Source organism: Palaemon carinicauda, chromosome 22 (genome assembly GCF_036898095.1).
Source record: "Palaemon carinicauda isolate YSFRI2023 chromosome 22, ASM3689809v2, whole genome shotgun sequence".
NCBI classification, from domain to species: domain Eukaryota; kingdom Metazoa; phylum Arthropoda; class Malacostraca; order Decapoda; family Palaemonidae; genus Palaemon; species Palaemon carinicauda.
The window spans coordinates 72,679,170-72,694,864 of NC_090746.1; the positions used below are offsets into that span (position 1 = coordinate 72,679,170).

Below are 15,695 nucleotides of genomic sequence, written 5' to 3' on the forward strand. Positions count from 1 at the left end.
AGCTTCGCATGAGCGAGGAAAGATCCAGCGGGCAGGAAAAAGTTATTCCTTTAAGCCTGAAGGTCAGGGAAAGGCTGAGCGACAGGCTTCATTGCCGAGAGCGGAAAGGAGTTTCCTCCCGCCGAAAGGCAATAAGACCGTTATTGCTGGAGAAGAGGCCTCAAGGGAAGAAGTCTATCTCCCACGGCACCAACCACCAAAGACTCTTCACCTTGCCTGGAAGACCCCTGCGGATGACTATCGCAGATGACGCGACCTCCGTCCCGCGACTGTAGCGGGTTGTCTCTTCTTGAGGAGGAGGCGTAGTGTCTCCAGGCATGAAGCCGAAGCGACGCCCCGGTTCGTGAAAGATGTTGCAATGTGGTTGTTTGAATAGTCTGTGCCGTGGGAGAAGCTCTCCCGGGAGTTCCGTCAGGGGAAGCAGAGGGTCCAGAAACCGTTCTGCGCATAGTCCCAGTGGAGCTCTCCCATTGAAAAGTTGACAGACAACTTGGTCTTGTTGAGACCCATTCTCCACAGACAAAAAGGAGGGAAGACGCAGGCGTCGAAGTTGTCCCACCATCACCGGAATGCATCTTGCCAGAGTCTCGGGGTCTGAGACTGGGGGGAAGAACAGCGGAAGCTTGAAGTTCCAAGCTGTCGCGACCAGGTGCCCCAGACCAGGACTTGCTGGTTACTCAAGGCCAAAGACCCCCAAGTACACTCTCTCTACGAGGCTCTGCTCGGATAGTCGGAGAGAACATTCCTCTGCCTGGAATGAGAGAGCCGATGGTGGTATTGAGATTATCTCAATCATCTCGGTATCTCTACTGCAAGATGTGAAGGTGTGAAAATGCGTCCCCTGCTGGTTAGAACACGCCAGAATCATGAAGTCGACGCGCACGGAGCGACTCGGCAGGAGCTGTAGGATCTGTAGAGGGGCCAGACTACGGCCCCTAAGCCTGCCTGAATGATGGAGAGGTATCCTTCAGGTCTTGACCATAGGCCTGGACTGGAACATTCGCCCCCCCCCCCCCCCCTCCTTTCCTTTGACGAGTCCGAGAACAGCATCAAGAATGTGGGGAAAGGACGAGAATATCCACTCCCATCAAGAGGTTCCATAGGTCAACACCCATTGCAGGTCTAATAGTTCCGCTGGTCCCATAGGGGCCAGGAAGTCCGGTTAATTGTTGCCTGAAACCACCGGAACTTGGACCGCCCCACATGGAACTTATCCTGAGGCGACCGTTCGGACTATAGACGGGTCAATGAGGAAAGGAGAACTAGGAAACGTTCCAAGGTAGGGCTGAAAGCTCTGCTTGACTGAGAACAGGTACTGCGACTCTCCTCAGCCTTGCCACAGTCAACTGAAGGGAAGGCTTGGAGGATGTGGCAACAGAATCTGGCGTCCCCAGGTGGTCACCCATCCAAGTACCGACCAGAACCGACGTTGCTTAACCTCGCTGGACGGACGAGAAGCGGGGTTTCCAACGTGGTAAGGCCGTTGACTCAACATCATAGCCAGATACCCAGATGTTGAGGCAGAAGAAGAGAAGGCTCCTAGCAAAATACCATGAACCCACACTCATGGTAAGCATCCGGAAGCTTGTCCCGGCGCTGAAGAAGGTCGAACCCGAGCCTACTGGAGTTGACCAGCCCTCCAAAAAGCGAAGGAGGCGGAAGCCTGCACCTGAGCGGCCATGAGGAAAGCAGGGAGAGTTCTCTGGGGAAAAAAACCTGCGATGCCACGGCGGGATCGCCACACTGCATCATAAGCAGGAATACCTGCAGTCTAGGCTGAATTCCACAAGCTCCCTGGAAGATGGATGGAATGGAAACTGAAAGTACCCGTCCTTCCGATCCAGGGTTTAAGGAGTCCTGTCGCCTCGTTACCAGTCTGATCGATTCTGCTGTTCTACACTGGCCGAAGTTTGTTCAACAAACTTGATCAGGGCTGAGAGGTCGACTACGGAACTCCCGTCTCAGATACTTCCTTACAAGAAAGGATCGACTGAAGAAGACGGGGGTGAAGCCGTCGATGATCCTATGGAGGACCTTCGCCTAAGGTATGGATCATTCTGCCCAAACGGGCAACTCTTGCCGACGCTAAGGCAAAGAGGTTCAGAGACACTGAATTCGCTGACAGAGACGGCAGGTGCGATATCCTTGGCTGATCACAGAGATCGTGCGGGAATGGGCATCGGGATGCTGTCATCCGGATGAGTAACCTTAAGCATCCTCCCAGCGTGAAACCTGCAATCCTAGAGTTCGTGAACTCTGCCGCTCCCTTTAGGACTATGCCCCCCTCGGGGGAGCCTCCCGTGCCATCTGTTCCCGACAGGAGGAAACTGCAATTGGACACCTTGTCTCAGTTGTCGTAGCCGATAACTTAGGCCGACGTGGTTGAAAGAAAAAGGCGCTGGAGCCCTGCAGAGTCTGGAAGAAAGCGCCTTGGAGGAGTGAAAACGGAAGTCGACTTCCTCCGCACAGCCGCTGTCTAAGTCTCTGTCCTTGGGCACAAACAAACTCTTTTCAAGGATGGCCCTAGCTCTGGCACTCTTCAGACCCCGAGACCAGGGCAGAGCCGCACTGGACTTCGGGGCCTTCCGAACGTCAAACACTTCATCCAAGATCGTGTCTTTGCCTTCACGGGGGGCGATGACTGGATCCATAAGCCCGTTAAGTTGCCTTATCAGGCTTAGGACCTGCCAGAAGGTATGTTTGGATTCCTGCTGTTCTCCTCCCTGCGGGCTGACAGCTAAGTCTCCTGCCCCAGGGATCTCTTCCTGGGGTGAAACGTGGACATTCCCCCGGGTAGTCGTGGGTTCCTGGCGAATCCTTGAGGAGGATTTCGGGACGGTCTTGGAGTCCTTGGATTCCCTCCTGGGAGGGATACAGGATCCCAACAAAGAGATTCGAGGGTCCCCTTCCTCACGAGATGATTCTCCTCCATGAAGCGAAGTCTCCCCCCTTGGTGCCGAGGGGAAGACTACCGCCCCACTGGACTCACCTGAGGACGGAAAGGCCTCGTCCACGGGAGAAGGAGAAAGCCCTTGAGCAGGAGAAGGGGCCTTCGCGACCGACCTCTTGGGAACCAACTTCGCCCTGGGGGAAGTCCCCACGAAGTCCACTCCTCTCTTTCTCTTCTGCGTAGGAGAGACCGCCTTTGGTTTGTTACCCTGGTCGGCGAGTGCTGGTTTCATAACCCTCACTAATGCCCGCGCCAGAGGACCAAACCAAGTCTGTTGCTCCAAGGACACAGAGTCCGAAATCCTCGTTAAAGGGAAAGGGATCGGGCGATCCTTTGGAGTGGACACCACAGTACCTGCCTGAAAAGAAGGTGGGGAAGAATGATGTACTGACCTCTCCTCAGTAGTGTCCTTGTCCTGCACTACCAACCTGTGTTTGGGTGGAGGCGATCCCGAGCGTTGTCTAGGAACACGCGTTCCTGCTGCTACCCCCGGCTGCGGAATTCGGCGCGAATGATGGTCGCGCGAGGGCGAATGGTCGCGTGGGAGCGCGTGGGAGCGGGCGAGCAGGCGAATGATCGCGCGGGCGAGCGGTAGCGCGGGCAAGTGGGCGCGAGGGTGGGCAGGTGAATGAGCGCGTGTCCGAGGCGGCGAACGCAAGCGTTGGCGCGATGGCGAGGAAACGCGCTGCCGCGTGGGTGAGGAAGACCGCTGGCGATGTGGATCAACAGGAGATCGGTGGTGAGCTGGTGAGTGCTGACGCGCAGGTAGGCGATGGCGCGTTGTGGCATGGTAACGCGTTGGCGAGCGATAGCGAGCAGCATGCGCCGGTGAGCGATCGCGTGATGGCGAGCTAGTAGCCGGCGAACCATGTCCCTTCAGAACCTCCGGCTGACGAAGCGTTGGAGAACGTTGGCGCGCAGGCTGTAACACACGCGGGCGGTCCGGAGATCGCCGAGAAACAGGTGATCGCTGACGCGTAGAACGCTGGTGAATAGGCGATACCAAAATCGCCTGAGCGCGCTGACGAGCAGGTGAACGCTAGCACGTAGGCGAACGTTGACGCGTGGGAGAACGCTGGCGAATAGGCGATACTAAAATTGCCTGTGTGCGCTGGCGAGCAGGTGATCGCTGACGCGTGGGTAATCGCTGGCGAGCAGGAGGTCGATGCGTGAGATCCTGTGAAGGGACAGGTGGCGCGGCGCGTTCACGAGCAGGAACAGGAAGATCGCAGGCGCGTTGGCGAACATGTGCTTTTGACACACGCGCTGAACGATGTCGCGTAGCCACAGGGTCAGAAGACTGATGGCGAGCAGGGAGCTCAGCAGGAACTGTAGGATGGTCAGAGACCGCAGGGCGATGATCCTCAAATGAGCGCTGACGCTCAGAAGAGAGCTGATGAGCAGGAGAGCGCTGGCGAGGAGGGCAAACATCACGAGAGCGCCGACGAGCAGGTGAGCGCCGACGAGCAGGAGAGTCCTGACGAGCAGGAGAGCGCTGACGAACAGGAGAGCGTTGGCGAACAGGAGAGCGCTAGCGATCAGGAAGCGCTGATGAGCAGGAGAGCGCCTGTGTGCTAACACTGAGCAGGAGCAGACCGTTGCCTGTCCGCCGGGAGACTGATGTCCGTCGGAAGACCGTTGGCCGTCGGGAAGACCGTTGTCCGTCGGGAAGACCGTTGTTCGTCGGGAAGACCGTTGCCCGTCAGACTGCTGTCCATCTGCATCAGGGCGGATGAAGGAGTTGTAGGCTGCAAACGTAGATTCAAAAAGGCGCCTCTTAGCACCCTTATAGGGAGATGAGAGGCCCTTACGACGAGGCGGACGGTGAGCCTTACGACGAAGGAGGCCAACAGCAACAGAAGAATCCTCTGAAGAGGAGTCTCTATGAGTGTACTCTCTCGCGAACGAAAGAGAAACACTTCGAAGAAGAGACTGGTCAGCCAGTGACCTAAAAGGAGCAATCCTCCGAAGAGGGGCTCCTGCAGTTGCCCAGCCCCTTGAGCGAAACTGCAGGTGTGACCGCTCAGCACCAAGAGCATAGTCGCATGAAAAGAAGGCAAGAGAAGAACCCCCCAAAAGGGAAAAAACTCAAGCCTGGACAGGAAAAACTTCCCTCGGAAGGAAAGTTACCCACCCAAGGAGGCAAGCCTCCTGAGTTCTAAAATGAACTGGAGAGCTGTCAATCGTCACGGGAGTACTTCCAGTAGAAGGAGACACGCCCCTGACGAAAATCCAAAGGGGAGGTAGCAACAGCCGAATCCCCAGGCCTCCACAAGACAGCTCACACCGTAGCCATATTACAGAAACGAACTAGATCGGTAACTGTAAAAAAATAAAAACAAAAAATCAAAAATTTTAAGTAATTTTTATTTTTCCTAACATACTTACCGAGAACTACTTTCTTAGGAGTCGCTGGTGATCTCCTCTCCATCGACCAGAGTTTTGAGTAAGTTACCCCCCCACTCCGCGCTCTAAGTAGCCTTACCCCCGGCATCAAGGAATGTGCCCCGAGGGTAGGATTAAGGTAGTTCGCTTGCTTGCTGGGTCACCTTCCTCATTAAGTTCTATTGAATTATCATAATGCTAGCAAGGGAAGAGAGGCACTCGGGGAAGGAAGGGAGGGCCATTACCCGAAAGTAGTTCTCGGTAAGTATGTTAGGAAAAATAAAAATTACTTAAAATTTTTGATTTGTTCCAACACGAATACTTACCTCGAACTACTTTCTTAGGAGACTTACACTTTAGGAGGAGGGAGTGCTATTCTGACCCACTGACCCGGCCGTGGAGGCCAAGAGGCCTCTGGATAACGGGACCTACTAGAGAGCGGAAGCGAAGGTAACTATACAAAAGTTCACGTTAGTGTCTAAGTACTCACCCTTAGAAAAACTTCTTTTGACGTTCCTTCTCGAAGCGTAGTCGTGAAGAATGTGTTATTTTCTGGGAACAGACGGTACTCCCCGAAGAGGCAAGTAAGCAACTGGGTAGGAGGTAGGAAACCGCACTTGTGCCTACCGGTCGCTAGTCTTGAATGCGCCTGGGGTTTTACCGTTACACCGCTTGGAGGGCGGAGATGACTGTTCCAATGGAGAACCCGTCCAAGGATTTTCTTGAGTAGTCCTTGAGGTAGTGGGCAGTAAAGGTTGACTGGTTCGACCAAGTACCTGCTCGCAGGATTTGCCCTACTGCCATGTTTTTCTCAAAGGCTAAGGAGGTGCTCAGGCCCCTGATGTCATGAGGTCTGGGAGTGCCTGGCACTGCCATGCCATCCTCCTTGTAGGTTCTGGCGATAACCTGTCTCAACCAGAAGGAGATGGTGTTTTTGGAAACTTGTTTCTTATTAATACCTGTGGAAACGAAGAGGCTCTTGATGCCTGGTCGGAGATGCACTGTCCTTTCCAGGTATTTCCTAATTGTTCGCACTGGGCACAATTTTAAGTCTTCTGCATTGCCTGTCTTAGGGATGGCAGGAATTGAGAAACCTTCAAACCTCGGGTCCCAGACTGCTGGGTTCTGAGTCTTGGCCACAAAAGAAGGCACGAACTTGAAGGATACTTCTTTCCACCCCTTTGAGTGAGAGACGTCGTATGACAGTCCATGGATCTCTCCCACTCTCTTAGCGGACGCCAAGGCCAGCAAGAAGACGGCCTTGAGGGTGAGATCTTTGTCTACGATATCCTTCAAGGGTTCAAAGGGGGGACGACACAGCATCTTCAGGACCTTGGCTAAGTCCCACTGGGGCACCCTCCTCGCCTGAGGGGGGCAAGACTGCTCGAAGCTTTTGACAAGCATCGCTATGTGTCTCTAGGCCCCCAGGTCGATGCCCTTCAGGAGGAAGACTTGGCCTAAGGCAGCTCGAACCCCTTTTATGGCTGGAATTGACATTCCTACTTTGTCCCTAAGAAACACCAGAAAATCTGCTATGTCTGGGACAGAGGCCTTAAGAGGTCTAATGTGCCTCTCAGAGCACCACTTCGTGAAGGAGGCCCATTTTGCCTGGTATATCGCGGCTGACGACTTTCTCAGGTATAGAGACATTCTCTTAGCCGTGGGGGGAGAATAACCTTCCTTCTTCAGGAGCCGCTGGATAGTCTCCAGGCGTGAAGACGAAGGGAGAGTGGGTTGTCGTGGAGCTTGAGAAAGTGAGGCTGGTGCAAAAGGTCTGACCTGGCGGGTAGAGGCCACGGCGGTTGACTCGTTAGGTCTTTTAGGTCTGCGAACCACTCCCTCTGCGGCCACCAGGGCGCTACCAAAGTCATCTTTAGGTTTCGGGCGGCCCTTACTCTGTTGAGCACCTGTCTTATCAACGTGAAAGGGGGAAAAGCGTACACATCCGGATTGTCCCACTTGTGCTGAAAGGCGTCTTCTAAGGCTGCTTTCGGGTCTGGTACAGGGGAGCAAAAGACTGGGAGTTGGGCGTTGAGTTTCGTTGCAAAGAGGTCCATCACCGGGGAACCCCAACGCTGAATGATGAGCCTGGCTACTTCTGGGAGAAGGGACCACTCTGTCCCTACTATCTGGCCCATTCTGCTGAGGCCGTCGGCCAGAACGTTTTTCTTCCCGGGAATGAACCTTGCTAACAACACCACATGATTTTCCTCTGCCCAATTCAGAATCTCTATGGTGAGATCGCACAACTCCCTCGATTTCAAGCCTCCCTGCTTCTTTATGTATGCTACTACCGTAGCGTTGTCGCACATCAACGCCACGGTGTTTCCCTTTAGCAGACTTGCGAAGTGTAAGCACGCCTTCTGGACTGCTTTTAACTCCAGGATATTGATGTGGAGTTGCTTTTCCCCTTCCAACCAGGTACCTCGTGCCGTTCCGTCGAGGAGATGGGCTCCCCATCCTTGGTTGGAGGCGTCTGTGAACAGAAGTAATTCTGGAGGGCTGGTCCCGAAGGGCATCCCCTTGAGGGAGTTCGACTGGCAGTGCCACCATTCCAGGGAGGGTCTCGTGTCTGGAAGGACTGGAATTAGCACTTGTTGTGAGTCCGTCTGGCACCAGAGGTTCTTGAGATTCCATTGGATGGATCTGAGCTTTATCCTCCCTTGGGGAACTAGTTTCTCCAATGAGACCAGGTGGCCTATCAGCCTCTGCCAGTCTTTCGCTCTCCTGGGTTGTTCTGACAGGAACGGCTGAATGATGTGCCTGAAGTTCCTTATCCTGTCCTCCGAAGGGAAAACTTTTCCTTGAATGGTGTCCAATGTCATCCCCAAGTAGTTCATTCTGGTGGACGGGGATAGATTTGACTTCTTTGGGTTGATTACAATCCCCAGATCTCTGCAAAACTGGAGGAGACTTCTCCCTTGTTCCTCCAAGAGGGCCTTTGAGGCGGAAAGGAGCAACCAGTTGTCCAGGTATCTGATAAGGCGGATGCCTCGTTCGTGAGCCCACACTGAGACAGTCGTGAAGACACTCGTGAACACCTGGGGCACTGTTGACAGACCGAAGCAAAGAGTCCTGAATTGCAGGATCTGGGAACCCCATTTCACCCGGAGGAACTTCCGACTCGAGGGGTGGATCGGAATTTGGAAGTATGCGTCCTTGAGGTCGACGGTCATCATAAAATCCTTCTCCCTCAAGGACAGCAGGACTGACTTTGGAGTGTCCATCTTGAAGTCCGTCTTCTTGACGAATTTGTTGAGAGCTGACAGATCTATAACCGGTCTCCACCCCCCCCCCCCCGTCGCTTTCTCTACCAGGAACAGGCGACTGTAGAAACCTGGCCCGGGGAGAGGAACTTCTTCCATGGCGCCCTTTTCTAACATGGAGGATACCTCCTCTTGAAGGGCTTTAACGGATCTTTGGGAGCTAGCCATTCCGTCTGGTTGGCCGGAATAAGAGGGGGTGGATTCGTCAGGAACGGGAGTCTGTAGCCCTCCTTTAGGACGGACACTGTCCAAGGCTCTGCCCCTTGAGCCTTCCATGCTTGCCAATGTTGTCTGAGGCATCCCCCAACCCGAGGCTTGGGCGGGGATAGGGGGCCTCCCACTCTACCTTCTTCTAGAGGGGCGGCCTGATCTGCCTCTCCTAGAAGCGGAGTAACCCGACCTGAAGGAGCTTGAGGGCACTGTAGCTCCCCTGCGGGAGGGTTGCGGCGTTGAGGACCAGGAGGAAGAGGGGGCCTCTCTCCTCGTAGCGCTGGAAGAGGCTTGGGGCGTCGCGGCGCTATCCGAGACGGACCTCTTGTATGGAGGTCTCCTCGAAGTTGCCGGTCTGGTGACGTTGGCCTCCTTCTTTTTCGAGACCTTTTCCATTATGGTCTCTTTTAGAGGAAACAGAGACTCTCCCCACAGGGGCAGGCTGCGAATGGCTCGCGCCTCCCTGTCCGGTACCTTCCGAGACACTTTCGTAAAAACAGTGTCTCGCTTACGGAGAACCCAGTTGGCTGTAAGGGCGAGAGACTGATAGGTTAGTAACTTGAGGGTTTTACCCCCGGAGGTAATGAGGTCCCTCATTAGGCCTTGCTGATCAGGGTCCTCGGGGTCGAAGGAGGCTTGAACACCCACCAACGTGGAAGCCCACCAGTCCAGCCAAGAGGAGACGTTAACTAAGTCTCGCGACATCTCCTCCATCATGGAGGCCTCTGCTGGTGAGAAACAGACTGGGGCCGAAGAGGCTCTATCGTCTGAGACGCCTTGTCTCAGAATGTCCACGGCCGTTTCCACTTTACAAGGACCTGGGCGACGTCCTTCGGGCACATAGACCTTCCCTTGGGCTTTGAGGCCCTGGAGCAATTTAGAGGCACTCTGGGTCTTGGGAGCCTCGGCATTGCTGGCCACTACTTTGTCAATGTACTCTTGCCCTAGAACTAGATCTCGGGCCAGAGGGAGTGCTAGGGATGACTTAGGTTGGGAGGGAGTTTGCATGATTCTCAGCAGGCTTGACCTCCAGGAATCTCCATCTGTAGCTGCAGGTTCTGCTATTTCGTGGTGCCTTCTGATCAGGCTAACCACTCTCCTGTAGGCGGAGTCCTCTGTCGGGGAGCCCTCCCCTCCGTCAGCCGAGGTCTCGGCCTGGGGCGGGGGAGCCGGTTTACCGGACACGCAGACTGGACGCCTAGCCCTTGGGGCCAGGGGCGCCGTCCTGCCGAGGTACTGGACCTCATCTGCGGGTAAGACCGCACCAGGGGCTCGGGATAGTGTAGGCACCTCTGGTTCAGCGGGGACTCTCGTACGCCCGAAGGCTCTGGGTGCTGAGGGCGCGGTTCCCGTGGGCTGACCCGACAGCGGGAACCGTTCCTTCCGACCTGAAGGCCGCACCAGCTGGGCTGGTTCGGCCCGGCTGCCTGGTAAGAAGCGCGTTTCCCCCTGCTGGGCGGGGTGAACCGGAGGCCTCGAGGACTTATGCTTTATCGAGAGGTCTTTCCTGCGAGCCAGGTCGCGAGGGTCAAGGCTGTGCTTGGAGGGCGGCCGCCTTGGGGACCGCTCACTGGACTGGTGGTCTGGGGAACGAAGCACCTTCGATTCCCGCGACGTTACGTAGATCCAGGCGCCACCGGGAGATACACCTCTCCTATACTTACAGCTCGGGGAGCGGGAGCGCTTTCTGCTATAACGAGAGCGCGACCTCGACCGGGAACACTCGCTCCTGGACCGCTCCCTCCGACGGCAGTGTTTCACCCTGACCTCTTCCTTTGACGAGGAATAGACGTCCGATGAGCCAGACGACACTGTGTTCACCACGTGTCGGCTGGTAGCGGGGACTGCGGGGGACTTCTTCGGGCGTTGAATGCCAGAGGTCGAGGGTTGGAGGAAGTCATCGGGGACTTCCGTGGGGAGGGTTGGGAACGACTCAAACCGTTCCATGCCCGGGAGCCAGGGATCCAGGGTCACATCCATCCTCAGGGGTGACCTACCCGGCGTCTTCGGGAGCCTCCAACCAAAGGCATCGTTACCTGAAGGTCGAACTTTCCTCTGGTTGTCTCCCCCTAAAGAGGAACCAGAAGCACAGGCCCACGAGAGCGGCGGTGACACCGAGACCGCGTTACTACCCCACAAGGGGTCATAGGAGGAAGCGTGCCCCCCGAGCACAAGGGCCGACTCTCCGGACGCACTACTGGGACCTTCACTAGCCCTAGAGGGGCCCGCTATTGGCACTGCACTAACACTGGGCTCCTGGGAAAGGACGCCTTGTTCATCCACCACACTAGACTTACCTCGTCCCCTACTCTGTGTAGGGGATGGCGAAACCGAGGCCCCGTCGGACCGCTCACTGGGTGACGGTATCGGCGAGGAAACACTAATTTTCCTGGGGAAACGTTTCGCTGATTTCCTCTTTTTGGTACCGTAGCGTACCCACTGTATATCGCTCCAGTCTACACACTCGGGGCACGTGTCTGCTGACGAGCAAACTTTTCCCCTACAGGAGGAACAAAGGGAGTGAGGATCCACTTCGGGCTTGGAGAGGAACGCTTCACACAATTTCCCAGCTCTAGGCTCAGGACAACGGCGAATTTGCTCCATAACGCACACAACGCACGACACAAGCACTAAGAGAATCAATTAAAACACTGGGTAAGCACACGGTTGAAAGGTGAACGCACAGGAACACTTGGGAAAAGCACACTGGAAAACGCAAGTTGCCACGCTGGGAACACGTGGGACACAGAACGCACACAAAGGATCGACAGAGATACGAGAGCGAGGGTGTGAACGCCTCGCGACCAGAGAACTTAATGAGGAAGGTGACCCAGCAAGCAAGCGACCTACCTTAATCCTACCCTCGGGGCACATTCCTTGATGTCGGGGGTAAAGCTTCTTAGAGCGCGGAGTGGGGGGGTAACTTACTCAAAACTCTGGTCGATGGAGAGGAGATCACCAGTGACTCCTAAGAAAGTAGTTCGAGGTAAGTATTCGTGTTGGAACAAACATTAGTACACATTCATTCCCCCGGGAAGGCTCCGAAGAGGAATCCCGAGGGAAAGGAAACAAGAATTACACAACAGGCACGTGCCCTCAAACCACTTACACTCACGGAAGGAGAGCTGTAACCAAAACAGAATTATAACAATTATAATTATGAAACTATGTAATTTAAAAATGAATGAACACTAAAGAAAGAACGAAAACCCCGAAAGGAATCGTTCTACAAGCTGAAAAATTAACAACTACAATTAGATTCATAAACTAATTGAGACAAAACGTACGGCGTAGCAACCCCCCCACACGGGAAGGAAGCTACAAGGGCGTAGTAACACGTAGTAAAAGGGTGAACGACCTCAAGAGAGAGAGAGAGAGAAAGACCGAAGTCAAACTCGATCGCAACCCATAAAATTACGCCGTGGTGGCCTAACTGCCGAGGACTCTACGGAGATATCGTACACTACACACACAACTCTGAAAAGGAAACTTACTGAATTCTATACTCAAATATATATACAAACATGAAAACATGTTTACATATATATTGAGTAAAAGAAAAGTAAGCGATTAAGTAAAGACAAAACAAACAATGGCTGCCAAGCGAGGACCAAGACAGAAATGTCTGTCCCAGTCCGAGCCAAAAGTGAAAGTGAGCATTCACCTGTGTGTGAGGGGGGGGGAGGGGTAGCTAGCTAACACTCCCCTACCCCCCCGCTAACTAGCGCGGGGGTAATACACCCTCGTTAAATTCTAATGGCTCGCCATTTCAGCTGCGCTAAAAGGTAAACCCAATGTAAATAGCGTGGTTTGTATTTCGGTTACGGAACAAACAGAGTAAGTTTCGAGAGAATTTCCAATAGTTCCAGCCAGCAATGGCGGCAGAGAAGATCTGAAGGGTTTGGTATAGTTCTACCTGAATACCGCGAGGGCGCCAGTGTACACCTGGCATATCTGCAATAGCCGCGAGATTTTGAATTTTCTGCCGGGCGTCTAGGGACTTTAGCCATTCTTATATAACCAGCGGGTAAGCTTTATATTTAAAAAGGGTTACTTCTAGATTCGTTTTCTATGACCAGATAGTCAAAAGAAATTTGCCTTGATTACGTCATGCTTCACTGCTAGGAACTGCTGTGCATAATGCAAAACGCTTGATCAAAGCACACAGTCACAACACTTCCATTCGGGAAGGAGGTCTGACGTGCCTTCCTTCTCTGCGATCAGACTCCACATCGCCCGCTCAGTACCCTTATAGTACTTAGTGCTTGTGTCTTTGACATTCATTGTTGCATACTATCATTATTTGTGAGTTTACGAGTGTCCACCTTACAACAATTATGTCGAATATGATGCATTCCAGATCTGAAAAAGATGGTCACCCCTGTAGTACATTTATGAACCGGGTAGAAGTAGATCTACACCTGGTTTGCTCTTCATGTAAGGGTAAAGATGTTCTGTGGAATCACCATGTGAGAACATACCTTTATAAGCGGAACAGTTAAAACTTCATATACCCCACAACAATTACAGTAACTGTATCACAATATTATCTCCAGCACAAGACACAAAGAGAATGAGGATACTCCCTTGAAAAAATTTCATAGGAATTACTAACAAATACAGAATAACAACTAATCTCTGAAATCAAACTAAAAATACACAATCTGGAGGGGGTTAAAACACCAACCCAACAATGTAAAGGCAACAAATGAACTGAAAAGACAAGGGATAGGCAGCGTACCCACACTGAGGTAGTTGCCCTTAACTACTAAATATGACAAATTTGTAGATAATTTGTAATTTTTCCCTAACTAATACAAACCTCCCGTCATTTATACAGCATATGGACATACCTCTCGTCAAAGCTGGAAGGTAGCCAATTAGACTTTTGGTGCGAGGTGGCAATCCTACCCATAACTTGGGTACGGGGTGGCTAGTGGTACCAGCCACCTGAATATAACTCATGGAATAATGAACTAGCCACTTTTTCTTTTTGGCTTACAGAGAGTGAACGCCTTCTCTCTCTCCTCCTCAAGGTTGCCATAGACATTGACAAATACTGTTTTGTGCTCATTTTACGCTTGCTTTCTCTTTTTCAATTGTGATTGTTCTTGGTTGACGATATCATGGGAACGTGCCCCTGTTCCAATCATACTTGCGGGATATTCATGTCATACTTTATTCAAAGGTAAGGAAATGGGAACATTTTTAGTTTTAGGATAAATGTCGATACAGTATCAAACCAAGCTTCAATAGGAGAAGCACTATGAATATCGGGAGAGTTTTGTAGAGATAATAAAGGAGCTTTCTTTCACATGACCCAAATGTTGTTTTACCTTGGTGTTTTGCAAATAAATGTTATTTTATAGACTAAGTTATCTTTCATATCATGATAACTGAAAGAGGTTATTTTGCACTTACTGTAGAAATGGTAAGATTACTCTATTAAGTGTAGTTTTTCACACATTAACTATCAAACTTACAAGGGGGTAAAAGAGATCTGGCTAACCACAATCAGTTATCAAATTTGTAACAAGTTTCCACAAACTAAATTCTACTATTTTGAATGATGGTCTCATTTCAGGCACAAGCACGGATTGCCATATTACTTTATGTACAGCTATGAATATACTCTAGTTGGAAACGCACCTTTAAAACGACCGAGTAGTGGTTTACATCTTACAGATAGACTACCGAGGCTACCCTCTAGACTCCTGGGACAGTTCCTCAGTATCAACTGTAAAGGAATCATTTCACCTGAAAAGTAAAAAAAAAAAAAATTAATACGGCCTATTATACCTATCATACCTAAACCGAACACATCAGGAGACCTTAGGCCTAGCCCTAGGATCAACCGGTATCTTATATTGAAACAACTAAAAGAAACTTATAAAATGTCATTGCATGTGTAAAAATAAACTTTAAAATATATTTTCAAGCATTATAACATTTAACAACTACCTGTATTACGTTATAGGTGACTCAATTTCCATCTATGATTACCGTCCGAACTTGGATTTCGGAATCAGGCAGATCAGTCTTATGTTTACTTTTTAGCTAACTTCTTCAACCGATATACTTTATTAGATGGGCGGATTGATCGGCCATCTTGGTTAGTCTCTCTCTCTCTCTCTCTCTCTCTCTCTCTCTCTCTCTCTCTCTCTCTCTCTCTCTCTCTCTCTCTCTCTCTCTCTCTCTCTCTCTCTCTCTCTCTCTCTCTCTCAAATGATTTCTACATTGAAGAAAACAATAATTCACCCCTATAACAAATTATTCCTATATTGAAGGAATATATGTATACTTCACTCTAAATTTTGCATATATATTGTTTCTAACATATTTTTTAATCACTTGCCCATGGTTGGCACTGAATAAACCCATGTACAGTACAATAAATCAACAACAACATTCATGATTTGATACACCATCAGCATAACGTCAAATCAACCAACAAACAGCCCGTCACCGTGGCCTCATCTACCTGCAGAGGCAATGAAAGCAACAGATCTGACTGTTTTGATATATCTTTTAATTCATTCATTCACACCGTCAGCGATAATGCCAAGTAACTGTGTAGTAATTGGCTTTTATAACGTATGAAAAACTAAACGCTTTAATATAAAACATCACCTTTCCCCAAAAGCAAAGCCTTAAATAGACCATTGGATACATGTCGTGCAGACAGAATTACGCTGTATGCTACTGTTTGCTTGATTGATTTCAAACCATAGGTGGCCCTGCTGCAAGATCTCATAGGCAAATGGAGGCAGTCAATTTACCATCAGTTCGATGAAGGGGATAAGCAGATAAGCATAAAGTAGCCTACTATTATGAATAATATCAAAGGTAGAAGATTTAGGGTATGCTGTGGTAGCAGCGCACAT

At 51.3% G+C, this 15,695-nt stretch overlaps 1 protein-coding gene and 1 pseudogene across 1 annotated transcript in view; both read right to left on the reverse strand.

Moving 5' to 3' along the window:
• The window catches only part of LOC137616543 (transmembrane protein 69-like), a 99,216-nt gene extending 84,306 nt beyond the window's left edge, over window positions 1–14,910 (reverse strand). Inside the window, exons 1-2 of the mRNA XM_068346387.1 lie at window positions 14,773–14,910; window positions 14,461–14,568 (exon numbers count right to left, since the gene is read on the reverse strand). Coding sequence (XP_068202488.1) covers window positions 14,461–14,563 — 103 coding nt within the window. The 5' untranslated portion in view covers window positions 14,564–14,568; window positions 14,773–14,910. The remainder of the gene's footprint in view (window positions 1–14,460; window positions 14,569–14,772) is intronic.
• LOC137616794 (5S ribosomal RNA) lies at window positions 1,370–1,488 on the reverse strand (annotated as a pseudogene).
• Window positions 14,911–15,695: the final 785 nt, after the last annotated feature.